The 22014-nt window shown below is 47.7% G+C and overlaps 2 protein-coding genes across 3 annotated transcripts; both read left to right on the top strand.

The window, feature by feature from the left end:
• The first annotated feature begins 1314 nt into the window (after window positions 1-1314).
• TFAM (transcription factor A, mitochondrial) lies at window positions 1315-10290 on the top strand. The gene is given in 7 exon segments (XM_033066628.1): window positions 1315-1591; window positions 3470-3540; window positions 5914-6021; window positions 6024-6065; window positions 7420-7515; window positions 8341-8397; window positions 9377-10290. Coding segments are annotated over 7 exon segments (864 nt in total). The 3' UTR covers window positions 9590-10290.
• Window positions 10291-17964: 7674 nt separating this feature from the next.
• LOC116999272 (C-type lectin domain family 2 member D-like) lies at window positions 17965-22014 on the top strand. 2 transcript variants are annotated; one of them, XM_033065771.2, is made up of 6 exons: window positions 17965-18267; window positions 19429-20073; window positions 20453-20548; window positions 20650-20828; window positions 21010-21110; window positions 21201-22014. In XM_033065771.2, the coding sequence occupies exons 2-6, from the start codon at window positions 19695-19697 to the stop codon at window positions 21313-21315; spliced, it is 870 nt and encodes a 289-aa protein (XP_032921662.1). In that variant the 5' UTR covers window positions 17965-18267; window positions 19429-19694; the 3' UTR covers window positions 21316-22014. The 2 variants fall into 2 exon arrangements, with proteins under 2 accessions (XP_032921662.1, XP_032921661.1); XM_033065770.2 differs by having other exon boundaries at window positions 19589-20073.

Genomic DNA, 22014 nt, shown 5'->3' on the forward strand with positions numbered 1-22014 from the left:
GGTAAGCATGCACAGCAGGAGCTTTTATACCTACTAGTGAAATAAGAATTTCATGTTTGCTGATTTACTGACCTTAACTTGGTCACATATGGGAAAATGTAATTTCTGTGCTAGTTTTATCTGTGATGTAATGGTGGCATTTGAAACAGCAGCTTGAGAGTGGTTGTAATAATCTTAAAATATTCCTGTTCACTACATTTTGCAAGCTGAATAAAGGGATTTTTTTTGTTACTGAGTACTTCATTATACTTGAACTAGGGCAATGTGGCTTGGAAGGCAAAGACATAATTTATACTTCTTGCTCATATTATTGTAGAAAACCGACCATCAGAATGTGTTTTTTTTAGTTTTTCTAGGTAAAAATACTGTTCTCTTTGTACTTAAATTTTTGGAATATCTGTAGTGAACTGTGTGAAATTGGAAGTTTGACTTGGTTTCTTTTGGTTTATCCCTTTGTGTTAGGGATGGTTTGAAAACACTTAATACTTCAACTGCTAATGTGTCTGCTTTGTGCCATACAGTATGAAACTAGCAGGAGGATTGAAAACCAACAACCAACACCCATATGCAAGACGTATTAAGCAGATGTAAATATTAAAAAAGTAATTTGTTTTATGATCATGCTGGTTTAGAGATGTGAAGCTAAGTCTTTGATTCTTATGATATTCCTAGCAGTTCAGTCTTTCTGCTTTGGAAATTATCGGAAATGAAGTGATAAATACATTATTTAAAACTTCAGTCATGGTATGAAGTGGCTGTGTTTAGTATGTGGAGAGAAACACCTCCACTAACACTACTGCACCTTCAGAGCTCCGTTAGTGCTTTTTATACAAATCCTGTTTCCAGGGCTGAAAAGTTTACTTTATTCTGTGCTGTGTACTACGACGGGGAGAAAAAAAAAAACAAAAAAAACCAAAACAAACCAACAACCCCACAAAAAAAATCACAAAAAAAAAATCACAAAAAAAACACCTTAGAGCTTCTATCCTAGAGAACTGGTCGGAGCTGCCGCGTCCGCTGTTCCGGAGAGAGTTACGCCCAAGTGCTTGAGATTGCGAAGGAAACAGTAAAGGCGTGGGGTTAGTTTTTGAGCACACCTCATCACGAGATAGTTACTCAGTGCCCAGCTGGTTTCCGATCTCCATTACAGTTCCTGCAGTCTCCCCTCACGGTGTGTCCGGGGTCGGCCCGCGGGGTCACCTTGCCGCGGCTGTCCCAGGGTGCCCCGCGCCGCTATCCCAGGGTGCCGCGCGCCCCTCGCGCCGCTGTCCCAGGGTGCCGCGCGCTCCCCGCGCGCAGGCGCGGCGGGTCGGGATGGCGGCGGCTGCGGCCTTGCTGGGCCGGGCCGCGGGCCTGGGCCTGGTCACGGCCGCGGGCGGGCGGCGGCTGCTCCGGTGCGGGGCGGGAGCGGGGCTCCGCGAGCGGGGCACGGGGACCCTCCTCGACGCTACCGCCGTGTGCAGGGCTGGTGGCGCGGCGGAGCAGTGCCTGTCTCGGGGAATCAGCTCGGATCAGCGCCCGAAGCGGCCCCTCACCGCCTATCTTCGTTTTGTGATGGACAACCGTCCGGCTTTTCGGGAAAAAAACCCAGGTATGAGGTTTGAGGGGAGGTGGGCCCGCGGTTGGCGCTGTGATACCTTCGCCCCCCAGAGTGGGACCATGACCTGCGCCCCCCCAGGGTGGGGTGAGCCAGGAAGCCGGAACAACCCGTGCTTTTGTAAAACCGAACTTAGAGATCCATCCAAAGACGTGATCTCAGACATCCAACCCGTCTGAGTATCCGTGCCCTTTCCCACGTGAAACCAGCATGGCCATATAATCATTGCCTGCACGTGCTTTCCGTGCTTCAAAAGTCAAAAAAAATAAACGTGTGTGTGTAACTTTAAAAATGCTTGGTGAAATATCCCACCTGGGTAATACGTGTTAACAATGATTTATGATTATCTTTTTTTTTTTTTTTTTTTTACTATTGTTTGAAGTATATTTTTGCTGATATTATGAACTGTATGATTTTATTTTGAGGCTTAGTAATTAAAAAATGCAGATACTGGATTGCATCACTGTATATGAGAGAAAAAGTAAGTGTATTTAGGGGAAAATGGTTTTCTGTGAATATGTTTAATTTACTATCAAATGCTTCAGTTACGGGCAATGCAGTGACTCTTGCCAGAGAGCTGCAGAGTAGAAATATATGCTGGTTTTGAAAGGCTATTGAAGGTTAAAATGTTTAAAGAATTGTGGTCATATTGGGCAAATAGTGAGGAAGATTTAAGTAGGAAAAACCGTTTGATACTCTATTTAGTTCAGCACTTCCACACTCATAGGTTGGAACTGAACTATCAGAGTATATTGTAGTTACATACCACACTAGTGTTTTCCACATTTCCAAAATTTGAATAATCTATAAATAAACATGCTGGATCTTATAAACAAATTGAGAGTTTGGGGTTTTCTTGTTACAAGAGAGGTAGTGGTCAAAAATGACCCAGTTATTTATTCTCTTTATCAGTGATCCAAGCATCATATTTTCAAAGGTTTTAAGGTTGATCTACTTGCACTAAAGCTTTCCAGTTACCTTGCTTTTCCAGAATTCTGAAAGTCAGGTCACTGAGCAGAGTTTAGTTATGCTTTCCACCACTGTGGGGCTGAGCTTTATGTCTGAGGGGGAAGAAACAGCTGATCTTTTTTTTCTTTTATCATGAAATAGAGGGAAAACCTAGAAAGGATTTTTCAAGAAAAGAAAACCTTATATCTTCTTTGCACCCACACTTGGGTTTGGGGTTTGCTTGGGGCTTTTTTGTGGTTGGTTGGTTGGTTGGTTGGTTGGTTTTTAATTATTATTTTTCCTCTTTGCAATTCAAGTCTGGCTGGAGGCCTCATCAAATCACCTAGTGCAAGAGCCAGAGGCAAAGACAGTCAGATGAAAACCAAAGTAGACTAAAGGCACTAATTTTGTTTGTTTGAGAAGGAAATTACTTTTTTAACTTATTTTGAATAATACTCTGAGTAAAGGATAATAAAATCAAAGTGTATGAAGTGGATGAAATCACATTATACTTGAGTGAAGAATTCAGCAGACTCTTTTTGCTAAAAAAACTTAGAATGGAAATTTTACTTGTGGTGTCCTTCCCTGCTTTTCCCTCCAAATCAGACATCTTGCATTGTATAGAAAAGATCCAGCTCAAAAGGCAAAAAACATGAAATTGTTGTGGAGTAATAATAGCTGCCTTGAAATGGTGCTTCAGTTTATAAGTGCATGTTGTGTTCCAGGTGAGCAGTGACTCTTTCCCATCCCCCAAATATTACATTGCCCTTCAACTGCTACAGTGAGTTCATTTTATGAAAGAACAAAAGCACATTTGTACAGGAAGATGATACCTGTGACAGCTATTGTTGGGAAAAATTGAAGAAGCTTACTAAACATACAGTGTTGATCTTTATTTCCGGGCTTTCTCATTTTGATGTACAGAAGCGAGCAGCGTGGAGCTGATTAAAAAATTAGCAGGTGCATGGAAGGAGTTACCAGCATCACAGAAGCAGGTAAGGTTGTATCCTTTCCCTGAGTACTTTGAAACTCTACAGGTGGTGGGTTTTATTTGGTTTGGTGTTTTGTGTTTTTCTTTATTTAGTCTAGTGGATTTGTTGGCTGATTTTTAAAGAGCTTGAAAAAGCACGTCAGAACAGTTGGAAGAATTGGGAGCTTTGAATAACTCAAGGGAAGTGTGGTGGGGTGACCCTGGCTGAATGCCAGGTGCCCACCAAAGCCACTCTCAGCTGCTCATTGCAGCTGGGCAGGGGAGAGTAAATACAGCAAAATGTTTGTGGGTTGGAATAAAGCTGGAAGAGGTCCCTCATGAGCAGGGCAGAACCAGCTTCACTTGGGGAAATCAGTTTATTACCAATGAAATCAGAGTAGATATCCTAGACACCTTTTCTCCTATTCTCCTCTTTCCAGGCTCAACATCACTCCCAGTTTCTCCTCCTGACAGCAGTGCAGGAGCACAGGGAACAGGGGCTGAGGTCAGTCCATTGTAGGTACTGGACTGACCTCAGGTGCTTCTTCCTGTTCTGTGGGAGAGCTTGGTTTCCCTCCCCCAGTGGAAGATGCTCCATGAACTGCTCACAGTGTGATTCTTTCCCATGGGCTGCAGTTCTTCAGGAACTGCTCCAGCATGTGTCCCTTTCCATGGGCTGCTGTCCTTTAGGAACAGGTTACTCTATTGTGTGTCCACCACAGGGTCATAGCCCCCTTTATCCATCTCCCTGCTCCAGCACAGTCTCCTCCATGGGCTGCAGGCAGATCTCTGCTCCCCCATGGTCTGCAGGGGCACAGCTGCCTCACCATGGGCTGCACCCCAGGCTGAAGGGGAACCTCAGCTCTCGTGCTTGGAGCATCTCCTGCCTCCCCTGACCTTAGGATCAGTAGAAATGTTTTTCTGGCATGGTCTTCCTCCTTTCTCTGGCTGAAGTTGTGCAGTTTTCTTTTTTGCCACCTTAACTCTGTTATCCCTGAGGTGCTACCACCATCGCTGATGGCGAGTAATGGGTGCTTCTTGGAGCTGGCTGGCCTGGGCTCCATCAGGCTTCTCATAGGAACCATCCCTGTACCCCCTTCACCACCAAAATCTGGCCATGCAAACCCAGTACAGGAAGATACTTGGCTACTTGTACTTTTACATGACCTTGGCTTTGATAGTTTTGATCTGTTGCCAGAGAAATGACACAGCTCTCACTCCAAGCGGCTGTAGGGCTGCAAACTAATTTTTTCTCTTTTTTTGAATGGCAATATGGCATTACAAATGTAATACAAGTTTTGTATAGTTGTTGTGCTCTCGTGTATAAGGTAGGTGAAACCTCAGTCAATTTTGATGAAAAGACCAACTTATTTTGTTTCGTATAAATTTAAGAATCATCAGATTAAGTAGTGAAGTTTCTCTGAGTGGCAGTTGCAGGGTGTGGGAATCCTTAAAATCAGAGGGTTTTAGGAAAGCTGCAAAAAAGCAGGCCTCAGAAACAGCAGAACTGCAATTAGAGCTAAATGGTAGACATAAGATTTGTCAGCAGAAAAGTTCTATGAGATGTAGAAAGCAGGGACAAATAGAACAATGGTCGGTGTATTAATGCTTGGCTAGAATAACTCTAAGCACAAAAGCATATCTAGCAAGACATTTGGAAGGTCTAAGCTTAATAATGGAGCTCTGTGCATTGTATTTTAAGGCTTACAAGTAGGTATTTTATTCAAAATAAGCAAGCATTGTTTTAACCAAAGGTACATGTACTTGTAGTGGTTGGATAGAACTACTGTCAATATGCTTTTGCTTTTTGTGATTGGTCAAAAAACTTTCAAAGTGCGTTGTAACATCACGTTCTGTGGCTGCTGCCAAGGATGTGAGCTGCTGGCATCTTCCCATTGTCCCAACCATGTGATGAGACTGATGCTTGGAACATAAATCGACTCAAGACGTGTTCCACAGCAGTCCCATCCCGTTCATGATTCTATGCATAAACCCGTGGCTGGCATTACAAGGGATAATGTAAAGCAAGTCTAGGACTTGCTGATCATTGCTGAATTTAAAAGCCATTAATAGCAAAGTAATGGTTGCTCTTCCTTGACTGCAGTTAGCAATTAGAGGCAGTTAGGAACTAAATTCTGCTTTCTAAAGGTGATAGCTTTGTTGAGTAGAACTGAGGTGCTCTCACATCCCTTCTGGACTTCTCACTCTGTGTATCTTTCCCTTCATGTCTCTGAAATGTAGAACAGGGAATCACACAGATGAAAATTCGATGTTCTGGTGTAAGTTTTTCAGTCGCATTTTTCTACTCATAGGTTAGAAGTGTTACCTTGTCTAATGGTCAAGTGCTTCTGACTGAAAGCATCTGGCTTAAGTTTAAGTTTGGTGGTTTGTGCTCTAGGTTTATGAGGAAGCAAGAAAGACAGACTGGAAAAAATATGGAGAGCTAATGGCTGCTTATAAAGCCCAACTGACTCCAGCCCAGGCTGCAGCTTTGAAAGAGGAAAGGAGAGAAAACAACTGGCAAAGAGAAGATCCATCAGGGCAAAAAGAGTAAGTATTTTGGAGTTCAGGTTTCTTTTCTCTCAAGGAACCTGAAGGCTGTTTGTCTAGTATACAAAGCAGAGTTGAAACATGTTTTAGAAATACAAAAGCAACTCAGAATAGAAGAAAACACACAACAAACACAGATCCCCCAAAATGCCATGGACTAAAGTAATTACGGCTGTTAGCAGCTATTTTAATGGCTTTCCTGTACTGGAAGAGCACAGAACTAGCATGGATCTTCGTGCTTAGAGGTAGCTTCTCTATGCTTTTTTTCCTGCCTATTTCTAGAGCTACCAGAGAAAGGATAGTCACTAAAAGATGTTTGGACCAGCAACACTTTCTTTGGATGGGAAGACTTCCAGAAATGGCTTTTCACAAAGACCTTGTATCTGTTACCTCATTAGGCCCTACAAGGTAGCAGCTGTTTGAAATAGCCTTTTTTCCTTCCTTTTTTGGGCTCTGCCACTTTGTAGCTGCTGCTGACATCTGTTTGTGTCCTTTACTAGCGTATTCATAAGAACCATCTTCCCTACTTATTTTTGGCTAGTCTGTATATAAATCCTTAGAGACAGAACCATCTGTAACTGTACAATATTATGGTTTGTCTGGAGAAACATATTGCTTATTTATTTCTGTGAATTGAACTGTGACATTGCCCTAATTGGCAAAAGTAAAACTAATTTGGTTTAAAAGACCGCTACTTAGAAGAAGTTTTTAATCTCAATGATTCTACTGATCCTTTTTAGAGTATGGCACCACGAGGAATTGAGTTGGCATATCTCATACCTAAGCAGATGTTAATTTACAGCACCTAGGCTCCAGTGGAAATGTCAGGACTGGAGAAAACAGGAAGTGTAATTGCATCTATAACTTGCTGTACTTTCATTCTCTAGCCATCATCCCTGCAGGCAAAGCATTCTGATAGCAGAAACACAGTTCTCTTCCACCCTCTCACCTCCCACAGATCAGTGTCTGCCCTTTTCTCTGCACCCAGGCAGTATTTCATGCCAGAAACTGAAGCCTTACTGAGGAATAATAGAAAACCTGTCATCGTTACTTTCTTACGGAGTTGAATTTAGTATCACTCTTTGGCTTCTGGGAGACTTAGCTGAAGTAAGAATCAGTTTTAAATGCTTTTTCAACAACTTGTGAAAAGTCAAGTTGTTGACTTCTTGTAGTTTTACATTAGTCTTGAAAAGCACTAAGAACATCCTGACATACAGTCCAGTTTACAGAATAAAACAGCAAAGAAAGGATTTGTATTTGATTTTTGCTTAAAATATGAAGTTAAATGCCGAGTTTAGTTTTGGAACAAATGCATGTTTGGTAGATGAAATAACTTCTCTTGTTGTTTTTAAAGGAATTGAATCTGCTTGGAAAACCTAAAAGAGCTCGTAGCGGCTTTAACATTTTCCTGTCAGAAAATTTTCAAGAAAGTGAGGGAATTTCACCTGTGGTAAGCCAGGAAAGATTAATTTTCTAAAATATATTAATTGTGTTCAGAAGAATCTAGTTTAGATTCTGTCAATTTCAAAGATACTGTTCAGTACTTCACTATCTGGATGCTGCATTACTTGGGTTATTTTTTTTAAGCTGTGTCAGTCTGGCTGTACGGCTAGCATGGCCTGTATAAAGTGCTGTATGGGTATACAGACTTAAAACGTTTGTGATATTTTTTGCACTTCAGTGTTACAGACTTTATCAGTTCCTTTTGTAAGGAGAGTAGTATTCTTCGCTTTGTTTTGATGTAGAAATACAGTTTTTCAAAGAGCTGTGGTGATGTACTCCTGTTCCAGCAGTAGCAGTTCAGTTGGTAATACGACTGAAAATACAAATACAAGAGTTTCTCAACAAACTCACAAGTTCTGCACTAAACTGTGCTTTGGGGTGATGTAGGTTACACTGGATTATAGCACTTGTAGTGCTGGACACCCATCCTGTGTGCCTCGTGTTCCTTACCCTACACATTTAGTCAGTAAGTCGGGATAGTGGATATAGTTTGTTCCTCAGTTTTCCATATACAAAGCAGGTTTCTCCAGTCCACTGAGGCCCATGCTGTAAATATGGCTCAGATGATTCCCAGAAGCTTGTTTTGACCTATATAGTTGATTATTTACTTACATTAAAAGGGTAAATAAGGGGAAGCAAGCTTTAATGACTTTGTACTTTTTTGCATTGGTTTATGCTTGATATTCACTCATGCTGTATTCATCTGTACCCTTTTAAAGTCAGTCTACTCTTAGAATAAACTCTCATGTATTGCATGTTCTGTATCCCCTAGGCAAAGCTGAAGAAACTATTTGATACGTGGCAAAAACTGTCTACTGCACAAAAGCAGGTATGTCAGAGGATTTGGATGAGGCTCTGATCTAATCAGAATTAAAAACTTGAGTCAAAATTTATATATTTGTACAAAGTCTTGAACTAGGTTGCTCAAAATATAATACTGAAGAAAATACTCCAAGGTCCTCGTGTATCTTGAAAAAGATTGTCATTACCTTTATTCATTCTGGTAGTGACTGTTTAATTCATAGTGTTGTTGAAATGTGAGTCAGTGGGATAGGTTGGAAGTTTGGTGTGCCTTAAAGCAGATACTAAACAACATCTAGAGAAGAAGGTGGAATAATATGCAGTAATTTGATTTTTTTCTAATAATCCATAATATCTTTAAACACCAGCATAAGAATTTGTTGCTCATGGAAAGACTCTTACAAAGGAAAGTAACAGAAATCTCCAAGTGATGTGCACAGAGTAATTTATTAACTTATGTTTTCTGGAGAATTGTTTTCTGCCAGCTTTTTCATTGTATTGAACTACAAACCCGTAGATGAGCAAATTAAAAGTGGAGGGGTGCTGTACTGAAATCTAAACTAAACCTTGACATTTTCTACCTACTGTCCTTCCTCCTAAATGTCTTCCTTCCAGGTGGTTTTTAATGTGTACTTAAGACACACCCTAGGTTCATGTTCTTACTGGAGAAAAATAATTTGAAATAATTCTACGGAAATATCTGTTCTTGTGCCTCATGTAATCTAACTGTCTCAAACCAGTGCTCAAATAAAAAACTTTAACTATTAGTAGCAGTAGTGAATAAACTTCCTCTCCAGCTGTTGACATAACTACAATTTAGTACTAAAGCTTTGTATTTTTCTGCAAGTTTGATTTTATTTTTTTTTTGTTTTTCAATTAGCTGGGTATGAAAGCAAATGCCTGGGCTGCTCACTGCACAGGTGTTGTTCTAAATCACTTTTCTGTCATGGCAGTTTTCCAGAAAAAACTCCTTCTGTAACTTGTTGATACCTTATTTTCTTTTTCAGCCATACTTGCAGCTTGCTGAAGATGATAAGGTTCGGTATGAGAATGAAATGAAATCATGGGAAGCAAAAATGATTGAACTGGGACGTGAAGACCTGGTGCGTTCTAAAAAGCAAAGGGTAAAAAAGAAACCTGCTGAAACTGCAAAGCATGCTGAAACAACCAAAGCTTCCTCAGCTGGAAACAAGGCAAAATTAAAAAAATCTGAAGAATAAAAAATCCCCTTTGGTTGTCTTATTTCTATCCTGCTGTGTTAATGCTGCAGTCAGCATTCGCACTGAAATTTAGAAAACCCGTGAAGGGCCCTTTGGAAAGCTGATCAGGTAAGAGAGGAGTTACTGTCTCTCAGAGCTGACTGAAATAATCACTGCAGGTATAGCCTGAACTGTAGAGCAGCAGTTGATTAATCAAGCTGTGAATACTGATACCCACTGACATCAGCAGAGCTCTCCAGTAATGGTAGATAATATTCAGCTTTTGTAAGGTATTTTTAATGAAAAAATAAAAAGTATTCTTTCTTTATGAAAGAAAGAATATTCTGCAATGTTACCAACTAAATTCTGTAAATAAGAGCTGAAATCTGAGTTAACACTGCTGTGTGTTATTCCCTCCATGTTATCATGAGTGAGATGTGCCTGTTGTTGAAATGTAGAACAAGAAACAATAAATAGTACCTTTTATTTTAAGCATCTTTTTGTACCTGTTAAACTGTATATACCACTTAAGTTGTGTTTAAAGACCATATGAGTTTTGTATGAATGTACCTTTATTGAACTTTTATTTCGTAGCTTTGTTTGGATACATACAAACATTTCTGTCTTGCTGTTGTCACATTTGGGATGACCTAGAAGGAAAAGAAAAAATGTGAACTCTTTGGACTTTGAGTTTTGGTGTAATAAATAACAGGTATTTTGAAGAAGTGGTTGGTTTCTTTCCTGGGGTTTCTCTCTCGTAGTTATGTCTCATAGGTATTTTGAGGAATCTGTTTTTAGAATTCAGACTGACTCTTTCAGTATTTGCTGGATCTCATCTGTTCTGAGTGACCCACAGAAAAGTCATGGAACTCTAGAAAGGCTTGAGTTGGAAGGGTCCTTCAAGATCCCATGATTCCCACATCCCTCCCATGGGAAGGGATGCCACTCGCTAAAGCAGGTTGCTCAGGGCTCCATCCAACCTGGGTTAAGACACTGTCACCTAAAAAAGGATGTTTTCCTCAAACCCTTTTGTTTGATCAGTCTGTCTGTGCCCTGGGGTTGACTGCAGAAGTAAATTGGGAGCAATTATAGACAAGCTCTGATTGCCAGTGCAAACCAGCTTGAGATAATCATTCAGTGCACATGGAATCACAGAATATCCTGAGTTGAAGGGCCCATCAAGACCATGAAGTCAGACTCCTGTCCCTGTACAGGGCAGCCCAGGAATCCCCCCTGTGCCTGAGAGTGTTGTCCAAACACTTCTTGCGTACCTGAATACAGGCTTGGTACTGTGACCACTGCCCTGGGGAGCCTGTTTGGTGCCTAACCATCCTTTGGGATAAGAACCTTTTGCTGATATCTACCCTAATCCTCCCTGACACAGCTATAGCCAGTCCCTCGGGCCTTGTTACTGGTCACAAGAGTGAAGAGATCAGTACCTGCCCCTCCAATGCCCCTCAAGATGATGTCGAAGAACTCAGTGAGGTCTCCCCTTCAATCTCCAGTTTTCCAGGTTGAACAAACCAAGTGCCTCAGATGTGCTGAGCCTGATCATCAGCCTCAACCAGAACTGACTTAAAAGATGAAACCTGGGCATTATGTGACTGACACCATCCATATTATTTAGCTCAAAAGAGATGGCCCAGACACGCTAGCTGTTTAACACCAAACTGGCTGCTTTAGAAAGATTCACGTAACCTTGTATAGTTATCTGCAAGAAATGTATCATTTTAAAACATTTTCATAACTGACATGAATAGGCTTGCTTGTAGGATATTTTAGGGGAAGCTCTCCCAGCTAAGGCCTAGGCTCTGGCCAAGCCCTGGCCCCTGCTGGATAAGAAGTGTGCCATCAGATCCAGGTGCTTCTGCACTAAAAATATAATCCAGTCACTTCAGTTTACTGATTTGGGCCTATAAAAGCTGGATCCACTTTCAGGGTGAATTCAGAGACCTCACCTAGAGGTGGGCTCACTGTGCAGAGTTTTCCCAGTTGCTGGGAAGGGTTCTCCAGGTCTTTGCTGCGAACTGGGGATCCCCAGAGAACATGGTCTCTGATTGATGGTGAAGTAATTGGGCAATTGGTAATGTATCTTTCTTAATCATAATTCTTTCCTTTCTCTTGTACAGTAATAATTAGGTACATTACTCAACTTGTTTTTCCTTGTTGCTAAAGCTGGGAATGCTATTTTATTCAGTGTATCGTTTTACTTTTGCTTTAATATTCATAGTAAAATAAGACCGTTCTTTCCATTGGTGTCTGTGTCCTTTTAATCACCCCTGTAAATTGGTGAAACACTCAGCCTCTCCTCATAAGGCTTCCTTAAGGCAGATCCTTCACCATGCTTGTGGCCCTCCTTTCGATGCTGTCTGATAGATGAATGTCTTTTTTTGTCCTGTGGTGCCCTAATTTGTCCCCAGGACTCAAGGTGAGGCCACACCAGTGCAGAGCAGAACAGGACAATCACCCCCATGGGCAGAAGACAGCTTCAACTGTGTTACTTTGCTATTTTGAAGCTTGGTATTTTGAAAATGGATAACTTTGGTATCTCTGAACTTTCTATTCTTGTAATTTGAAACTGGGTAATTTTGGTTCTGGTTTGGGACAAATTTGGAAAGGATCTTCCAAAGGGATGTTCCATAAAGGACAAAATTTAGCAGTCCTCCCCCTTACCTGTTCAGGAGATAAACCACCTACAAGAAAAGTAGAAAAACCTGTTAATTTAGCAAGCGAAGTATTCACAAACATGGAAAAAATGAATAATATTACACGATTGAATGTTTCATTGTTCTGAAGACACAGCAAATTCAGAGAGAGTACTTTTTGTGGGGTGTAGCTCTGCTTGCTCAGTCTCTCACCTGTCCATCCTGTGCTGGAAAATGATGCATCCCAGGCCCCAGTGGACCACAGGGTTGAATTCCCAGTGTTTTTCTGGGTTTTAGGTCGAGAGCAGGGATGATCAGTTCCTACAAAAAGAAAAACTGCAATCTAGGTAACTTCACTGCCTCAGCTAGCTAGAAAAAATGAAATAAAAACAAAGGAGTGCTGTCTCTTGCTGTCCGTGCTGCAGACAACACAATCCGTGAGAAAGAATGTGAGGGAGCTGGGTTAGTCTGGGGTTTCTGATCGTCGTGTTCTGCTATTTTGAATCTGGGATGTTTTGGCATTTCTGAACTTGGCATTTTGAAAATGTAGTGTGTTATGTGCACTTTTAGGGCTACTAACAGAAGGAGTACTTTAGGATTATCTTTTGTTTTGGCATGTCCTTCTGGGTTAGCTCAAGCTGCATGGACTCCATCACACTGAAGGTGGGAGGAAGCGCATTTCTCTGGGTTTTGCGATAAACTGCAATGGCTGTGCGTTACTTTTCAAAGCAGCAAGAGCATTGAGAAGTAAATGTGACGATGAAGGGGACTTCTGGCTGGTCTTTTGCTATTTGGTACACTGCGCTCTCAAGCCTGTTGCTCTGCGGCTTCATTCTTTGCCTTCTATGGCCCGGACAGAAAGGAGGACCAGCGATGAGGTTCAGCTTTGAGGCACTTCTGTACACGGCTTCTCCTCAGCTCTCCTTGCAATCATGCTCTCTTTCTGTTTCTCAGAGTCTGTAGTACCGTGCTGTGTCCAATAGGGGGCAGCACTGCTCAGAAGGTGAAGGGGTGGGAGGGGGCAGTACTGTGCTGTGTCCACTAGGGAGCAGCACTGTACGGGGAGTGGGGGGGTGCAGTACTGGGTTGTGTCCACCAGGATACAGCACTGCCTGGGGAGTGGGGGCGAGGGGCGCAGTGCCGGGTTGTGTCCACCACGGAGCAGTACTGCCCCTGGTAGGCAGTAGCGGTTGTGTCCACCAGGGTGCAGCACTTCCCAAAGAATGAGGGGCTGCAGTATTGGGTTCTGTCCATCAGGGGGCAGCACTGCAGAAGGGGGGGGTGGGGGGTGGGGAAAGGGCTCTAGTACTGTGTTGTGTCCACCAGCAAGCAGAACTGTCCACTGGAGACGCTGCACCAGGTTGTGTTTACCAGGGGGCAGCACTCCCCGAGATGTGGGGAGGGTCGCAGTTCTGGGTTGTGTCCACCAGAGGGCAGGACTGCCTGATGGGTGGGAGGGGGCATACTACCAGATTGTGGGCAACAGGGGGCAGCACTGGCTGAGGGGTGGGAGGGGGCATACTACCAGATTGTGGGCAACAGAGGTAGCACTGGCTGAGGCGTGGAGCAGGCGCAGTACCGGGTTTTGTCCGCTAAGGACAGCACTACCCAAGGAGTGGGGGGGTTGCCTTACCGGGATGGGTCCCCAAGGGGGCAGAACTACCAGGAAGTGGGAGGGGTGCAGTACTGCGTTGTGCCCTCCAGGATACTGCATTTTCTGGGGAGTGGGGCGGGGTAGGGTGGTGGCGCACAATACTGTGTTTTGTCTACCATGGGGGAAGCACTGCCCAAGAAATGGGGGGGCTGCAATATTGGGTTCTGTCCACCAGGAGGCAGCACTACCCAGGGGGCTGGAGTACTGGGCTCTGTCCACCAGTGGGCAGAACCACGCAGGGAGGCGGGGCTGCAGTACCAGGTTGTGTCCAGAAGGGTGAAGCACTTCTTGGTTTGTGTAGGGGGTGGAAGGAGCTGTACCAGGTTGTGTCTTAAGGAGGCAACACTGCCCAGGAGGTGGGGAGCTGCAGTTCCAGGTTGTGACCACCAGAAAGCAGCACAGCTAAGAGGGTGGGATGCTGCAGGACCAGCTTGTGTCCACAGGCAGTAACATTACTGGGTAGGGCTGCAGTACCTAGTTGTACTCATTAGGGGGCAGCACTGCTTGGCCATGGGGGGCTGGAGTACCATGTTGGGTCCACCAGGGGGCAGCACATTCAGTGGCTTGGGGGGCTGCAGTATCAGGTTGTGTTTACCAGCTTCCAACACTGCCTGAGGAGTAGGGGGGTGGGGGTGCAAAAGCGGGTTGTGTCCACCAGGGGGCAGCACTGCCTGGGGGAGGCACGGTACCAGATTGTGTCCACCAGGGGGTAGCGTTATGTGGGGGATGGGGGCGCAGTTCTGGGTTATTTCCACATGGGGGCACTACTACTGGGAGGAGGGCTGCACTGCAGGGTGGTGTCAACAAGAGTGTAGAACTGCTCAGGGGTTAGGGGCATTGGGGGTCACAGTACCGTGTTGTGTCTACAAGGGGGCAGAACTTCTCGGGGGGATGGGGGAGTACATTACCTGGTTTTGTCCACAAGGGGGCAGCACTGCTGAGAGGGGAGGGGTGACTGCAGTACCAGTCTGTGTCCACATGTGGGCAGAACTGCCCTGGGAGTGGGCTGCAATACCAGGTTTTATCCACAAGGGGGCAGCACTGCTCCAGGGGTGAGGCACTGTAGTACCGCGCTTTGCCCACCGGAGGGCAGCACTGACCAGAAGTGGGGTGGCCGCACTACTGGGTTGTGCATACAAGGGGGCAGCAGTGGGCAGGGGATGGGGGTGCAGTACTGGGTTACTTCCCCATGGGGACAGTACTACTGAGGAGGCTGCACTTACAGGGTGGTGTCAACAAGAGGGTAGCACTGCTCGGGGATAGGTGCGTTGGGGGGGTCACAGTACTGTGTTTTGTCTACAAGGGGGCAGAACAGCTTGAGGAGGCATGGGGTGACACAGTACCGGGTTTTGTCCACAAGGCTCCTGCATTTGCCCACCTATGCCCACATGTGCCCCAGTTTGCTTTAGTGTTCTTGAGTATGGCTGAGTGTGCCTTTGTGTGGACAAGTGTGCCAGATGGTGACTGAGTGTACCAAGTGTGCATGATTGGACCTGTGTGTGCCAGATTATGTGCGAGTGTGGCTGCATGTGGCCGCGTCTGCCCAAGTGTTCCTGAATGTGTGTGAGTGTTGTCGAGGGTGCCTGAGTGCACCCAAGTGAGTGTGAGTGTTGCCGAGTGTGCCTGAGTATATTTGTGTGGCTGAGTGTGCCTGTGTGCTCCTGAGTGTTCCCGAATGTGTGTGAGTGCTGTTGAGTGTGGCTGAAATGTATTTGGCAGTGCTCTATTGTGCGCGAGTGTGCCCGAGAGTTCCTGAGTTTGATCGAGTGTGCCTGAGTGTGTCTGATTTTGCCAGAGTGTGTCTGAGTATCTTTGAGTGTGTCCGCATGTGCCTGAGTGTGCCCAAGTGTTCCCTAATATTTGTGAGTGGTGTCGAGTGTGCCTGAGTGTGTGTCATTTTGCCCGAGCTGGAGTGTCTTCAAGTGTTTCCTAATGAGTCCCTGCCTCTTTTGTTGTCTGAATTGAAAGGGAAATCTTCTCAGTAACCTTTCACACATACAACAGCATCACGACAGCTTCACACCCAAGCCACTTTCTCTGTGGCCTCATTCTTTGCCATTTGTGATTGGGGCCAACACGGAAGCGCTGCAATGCCGTTCAAAGCTTTGCATACTATACAGACGTCCTGTGTGTCGTGTACGGCTATTCCTTTACTTCAGGTATACTGTATCTTTTCTGTTCAGCAGAGCGCAAACTGTTCATGCAGCTCCAGCTCAGAGAAACGCGACAGGAGAGAGGAGCACTCTCTGGATTGGTCGCTCTCTGTCCCAGGCACGCAAAACAACACAACATTCTGGGCCACGGGTTGGAGACATGAGGAACGTGACTTTGTTCCTGCCCATTTAGCTCTGCGAGACATTTCCCCAGATCGTCGGTACTTCGAAGACTCTAGTGTGGTACTTCGAGACGAGAAGCATCGTGCAGAGAGAGCGGCAACGTGCTGCGGTGGTGTAGGTTGCAAAAGAAAAAGGACTGGCCCTTAAATGTGAGTCAAAACCAAGTTTCCACATGTTTAAAGCATGTGTTCTCCACACTCAACAACACACACACAACAAGTGGGAACATTCAGGAACACTCGGACACTCTCGAACACACTCGGACACACTCAGGGAAAATCAGACACACTCAGGAACACTCGTCCAAACTCGGGTACTCTCAGGCACACTCACACACACTCGGGAACACTCGCAACACTCACGTATATCCAGGAACATTCAGGCACACTTGGGCACACTCACACACATTCTCACACATGCATGCACACATTGACAAACTCCACAACGCTCACAACAATTCAGGAACACTCAGGCACACTCGGGCACACGCAGACATGCTCAGACACACTCTAATACACTCGGGCACACTCGACAACACACACACTCAGACACATTCAAACACACTCAAATACACTTGGGCACGCACGCACATACTGGGGCATACTCAAATTCACTGGGCACACTCGACAACACTGAGAGTTGTACCAATACGAGTGTGCCCTGGAATGCCAGAGTTTGGTAGAGTGTGCCCACATGTGTCTGATTTTGCCCAAGTGTGTCTCAGTGTGTTCAAGTGTGCCCGAGTGTTCCCAAATGTCTGTGAGTGTTGTCGAGTGTGCCCGAGTGTATTTGAGTGCTCCCAAGTGTGTGCGAGTTTGCCAGAAATTGCCTGAGTTTGGTCGAGTGTGCCTGAATGTGTCTCTGTGTTCCGGAGTGTGTCTGTATGCTCCTGAGAGTGCCCAAGTACTCCTGCTTGAGGGATTCTGGCTGTGCCCAGCAAAGCCTTGAACGGCCTTGAAGTTCTTCAATATCTGCTTGAATTACAAACAGCAAAGAGTGCCACTGCAGAGAAATGGGTCTGGGCGTGAAGCTCTCCTGACTATTCTCTGTGTGAGATGTTACCGAGAAGATTTCCCTTTCAATTCAGTCGACCAGAGAAGAAGAACGTATGGGGCTATGTAGCTCTTAGAGAGAATATGCATCACTCAGAGGGGTTTCGGCAGAAGCAAAACTTTGAAGCATTTCACAGCTGCCAGATATGGTAGAACAAGCCATATTACTGGGCCATTATTGACGCAGGGTTCTGCCGTCGGTGGGAGCGCTGGAAGAGATGCTGGGAACACTGGGAGGGAACTGGGAGCACAGGGAATGCTAGGAGGGAACTGGGAGGGCGAGTGGAAGCAGCGGCAGTGAAGAAGAAGGAGCACTGGGAGGGGGATGAGGAGCACTGGGAAGGTGCAGCGCTCCCAGTTCCTTGGCAGTGCTCTCCCCATCCGTGCCGGTGCTTGGCAGGCAGAGGGATAGTGCGAGGGAACTGGGAGGGAACTGCCCAGCACTGGGCAGCGTGCAGCAGGAACTGGGGTGAGGAGGGAGGAGGGAGAAGTGACCCCAGTCACAGTGCGACTCCACTCCCACCACAAAAAAAACATCAAAAACAACAACAACAACAAAAAAAACCCCCAGAAAACTCAGAAAAACAACCAACAACAACAAACCCAAAAAAACCCGCAGGAGGTTTAGGAGGAGAAAAAGGATTTAAAATTATCTTCAGGGTCAAAGAGGGGCACACTCCGAGCATCCCCAGCGTTCCGCTCTGCTCGCTCTGCCCCTCCCATGGCTCAGCCCGCCGGGCCAGAACTCCCAGAAGCCGCTTCCTCTGGAGTTCGGTCCATCAGGGATTGCAGCTTTTCCTTATTGGTTCTTTCGGGAAAGGACCGGAATCGTCATCGCTCCGTGCCAAACTCCGCCTCCAGATTCTCCAAACAACCGGAACACCCTCCTCTTCTCCAGGGCTGCTTTGTCTGACACTGCAACCAATTTCTGCCACGCCCTTGGCCGGAGCTTCTCTGTCCCGGTGCCTTCGGGCAGGGGCGGCCCCCGGAGCTCGGAGCGGCTCCAGCCCAGGTACGAGCCGCGCTCGGCTGTGCCCCAGCCCGGGGCTCGCTGCGGCCGGAGGGGCCGCGCTGAGGGGAACGGGGCGGTTCTGGCGAGTTCCTCGGGCCGGGGTCCCCCGTGTCACCCTGGCCTGAGCTGGCTGTTATTAGTGCATGACACATTGTTGGCATTTTGCAAATATTGGAATAAATGCTGTGTGTATAATCTTAAAATAGCTTTTCTGTATGAACATAGGCTTTTTTCCTTTTCTTCTAATGCCAAAAGTTAGACATAAGTTATTTAGAAATAGTATGCTTAAAGTACCCGCTTAGTTAAAATAACAGCCCGTGAACGTGTGATGGGAACCCTGCAGCTGACACGACAATTATCAACTCTCACCGGCTGCAAAAGGCCTGGACCACCACCCAAATTAAAAAGTAATGAGAAAAGAATTAAAATCACAAGCCAAGAAACACGCATGCTCTACAAAAGCGTACCCAAAAATTAGCCATGTTAAACAGTTCCTAGAAAAAGTTTGACTATACATGAAAGAGTATGAATAGCCAACAGGATGATTAATTGTAAAACGTAATTAAAGGGGCGTTCGTGAAGCAGCAGTGTGCTCTCGGCAGCTGGCCAAGCACCCTGCCGTTTTAACTATTTGCTTTATGTGTGTGTCCTCTTTTCTTTTTACAGAACCTTTAAAATTTTAGCAAGAAAGTGAAACGTGTTTTTTATATGACGCAGGGAGCGGCTGCCCGCGGTCTCCTCCTTGCCGCGGATCCCTGGGGACGAGCCGGTGCCGCAGCAGCGCTGGCTCATCCCGGCTGCTCTCGGTAGCCCGGAGGTGGCTGCTCCGTGCCCGCCACAGTTTCCGAGCTCGGCGCCGCTGCTCAGGCGGGAGGTGTCCCTGCCCGGCTCAGGGCTGCCACGGGATGAACTCGAACGCGCCTCAGAGCCCAAAGCACTGCAGGCACCGAGTGGAGGCACAAAGCGCCGCATCCTGCCTGCTCCGGGCTCTGGAGCCTTCTCGGCGCTGCCTTCTGGGCGAGGAGCCGCTTCCCGTTGCCAGGCAGGGACCCAAAGCGGCTGCGGCAGCGCTCGGTGTCGCCGGGCTCCGAGGCGGCGGGGCAGGGAATGCGGGGGACAATGCTGAGCAGCCCGGGGCTGCTGCTTATTTCTCCTGGGCAGGCGGACTCCGAGGCGCAGCTGTCCTGTCCCCGCATGCGGCAGCTCCCAGGCGGTGTCAGCGCCTGTCCCGGCACGGAGCTGGGCTGCAGCGGCTGCAGAGCCCGAGGGGCCGGGGCTGCGGGCACCGGAGAGCTCCCGCAGGCTGCGCTTGTGTCCGCAGGTGCTGCCGCAGCGTCCGGGCAGCGGGGACAGCGCGGGACTGAGCTGGCAGCGCCTTCCTGAGCCTCGGTGTCCCGCAGGGCCGGGACCAGCCGGGACCTGTCATCATGTCCCTTCCAATGGGCCATCTCCATGGGCGTAAAGCTCTTTCCATGGCCGATCTCCGAAAGGGTTTTCCTCCACTTCTGGTTTGTCGGGAGCATGGCGTTGATTGTTCCAAGCACAGAGATTCTGGCTGTGAGCTGGAGAAGAGTGAATTCTGCTCCATTCATCGGCGTCTGAAGGAGCTCCTGCATATCCTGGAAGGACGAGCAGCCGGGCTGACACACTTGCCAGGGGCACAAGAAGCCACTTGTGAGCGTGCAGTGAGTGAAGGTGTGGAGAATGGAATCTGCACCTGTTATGGAAGGCTGAGGGAGCCCCTGTGTCCCTGGTGTACATCAGCAAGCGGCCATGGACACAGAAGCATCCTCAGAAGATTGCCGGGTGAGTGCAGGGCCACGGCTGTGGCCTCTGTGGAGGGGACAGTGTCAGCTGGCAAGGACAGGGCTGGCAGGTGTGTGGCTGTTTCCCGATGTGTGCAAGAGGCCTCGTGCTCCGCTCGGCCCCATCCGTGGCTGGAAGCGGCAGCCGCAGCTGCCCCCAAGGCTGTGCAGCTCTCCTGCTGCAGCCTGTCCCCAGCGCGGTGTCCCTGGCTGTCCCCACAGCTGTGTCCCTGCCTGTGTCCAGGCTCTTGGCTCTCTGGCTGCCAGCTGAGGGAGGAGCAAACAGGCTGAGAGCTCCCTCCTGTGCTCCCCGGGCACTGGGGGAGCAGCTTCGAGGGCCGCCTGTGCTTCTGGCAGCCAGCAGCTCTTTCCTGCTCCAGGCAAGGGGTTCAGCTGCCATCCCGTGCTCACCTTGGTGCTGATCCTGCTCCTGTCGCTGCTGCTGGCGTTGGCGGTGGCCTTGGCTGTGCAGTCAGGTAAGGGAGGGGCAGCAGCCTGGGCCCAGCCCCTCGGGGCACAGCGGGGTCCCTGCTCCCTGCACAGGGCAATCCTCAGACCTTCTCCTCTTCCCCTGCAGCACCACAGGTTCCAGCTCCACCTGCGACTCCGCTCTTGGTTCTGGGCTGTCCCCATGGCTGGGTTGGATACAATGGAGTCTGCTACTACTTCTCAAGGGATCAGGGCACCTGGGAGCAGGGTCAGGAGCGGTGCTCCGAGCTCGGGGCCTCCCTGGCCATTCTGAAGGATGAGGAAATGGTGAGTGAGGGGCTGCGGGCGCTGTGGGGTGGCTGAGGGGAGCCTGGGGGTGCTCCTGGGCCGGGCTCGGTGCTGCTGGGGCTGGGGCTGCAGCCCTGTGCCGGGGCCTTGCAGGGAAGGAGCCCCGGGGCCGTGTCCCCCCGAGGGGCTGGGGCAGCTCCCACTGCTCTCTCCTTGGCAGGATTTGTTCTTCCGCCTCCGCGGGAACGTCGATTACTGGGTCGGGCTGCGCAGACGGGGCGAGCACCTGCAGTGGGGGGACGGCAGCAGCTTCAGCTCCTCGTGAGTGCCGGGGAGCCGGGCAGGGCATGGGGGGACAGGGGCACAACGTGTTCTCCTGGGAACCAGCGCTGTCTCTGCTCCTCCTTGCAGGGTTCCTGTCCTTGGCAATGCCGAGTGTGTGTCCCTGGCTGACCATAAATTCAGGAGTGTGCCCTGCTCGAATCCGCAGCCGTATCTGTGCAGCAAGGCCCGAGCTCCCCTGTAACAGGGGCTGGAGAAAGGAGCTTCTCCACACTGGGCAGTCCCAGCTTCACCTGTGAGCCCAGCACAGGGCTGTCCTTTCTCAGCTGCACCCTGTGCCTTGCACTTGCTCTCAGGGTCACCTCAGTGCCTGTTCATCCCCAGTGCCAGTGCTGGGCTGGCTATTCAAAGGAAAAGTCTCTGCAATCCATCCTGCCAGCCATGCTAGCTGGTGTGAGGGGATTGCCCTCATTGCACATCAAGCTGGAATGGGAAATCCAAATGGCCCTGGGCTCTTGGAAATCATCACCAAGAGGCTCAAGGTGAGACTTTTGGACTGTCCTTTGAAGAGGAAGAGGAAGATGAACGGCTGACGCATGCTGAGGAGGAATGCCACTTTTGGCATCAGGCACCTGTCTGTGTCTCTTTGTCCCTCTGTTACAAAGTATCTGATTGTTCTGCTGTGGGAAGAAAGCCAGGCTGGGGCAGGACAAGGATTTGTCCCCCTGAGGGAGAAGCAGTGATGTGATGCCAGTGTACCCCCCATCCCTGCGTGCCACGGTTTGGGAGGGATAGAATCAGGCATAAAGTGAAGCCGTGGAAGGTGAGAACAACGTGAGGAATATGCACTTGTAGGATCTGGCAAACTTCTCATTCTCTTGCTGTGATTTTCTTGATAATAAATTAAATTTATTTCCCCTATCCAGCCTGTTATGCACGTGAT

This window comes from Catharus ustulatus, chromosome 8, assembly GCF_009819885.2.
Source record: "Catharus ustulatus isolate bCatUst1 chromosome 8, bCatUst1.pri.v2, whole genome shotgun sequence".
NCBI classification, from domain to species: domain Eukaryota; kingdom Metazoa; phylum Chordata; class Aves; order Passeriformes; family Turdidae; genus Catharus; species Catharus ustulatus.

Bases quoted from the DNA above. Each gene is read 5' to 3' on its own strand.
- LOC116999272 (XM_033065771.2), top strand. From the start codon at position 19,695: ATGTCCCTTCCAATGGGCCATCTCCATGGGCGTAAAGCTCTTTCCATG. The intron at 20,074-20,452 runs GTGAGTGCAGGG...TTCCTGCTCCAG, and splicing joins CATCCTCAGAAGATTGCCGG to GCAAGGGGTTCAGCTGCCAT. The intron at 20,549-20,649 runs GTAAGGGAGGGG...CTTCCCCTGCAG, and splicing joins GGCCTTGGCTGTGCAGTCAG to CACCACAGGTTCCAGCTCCA.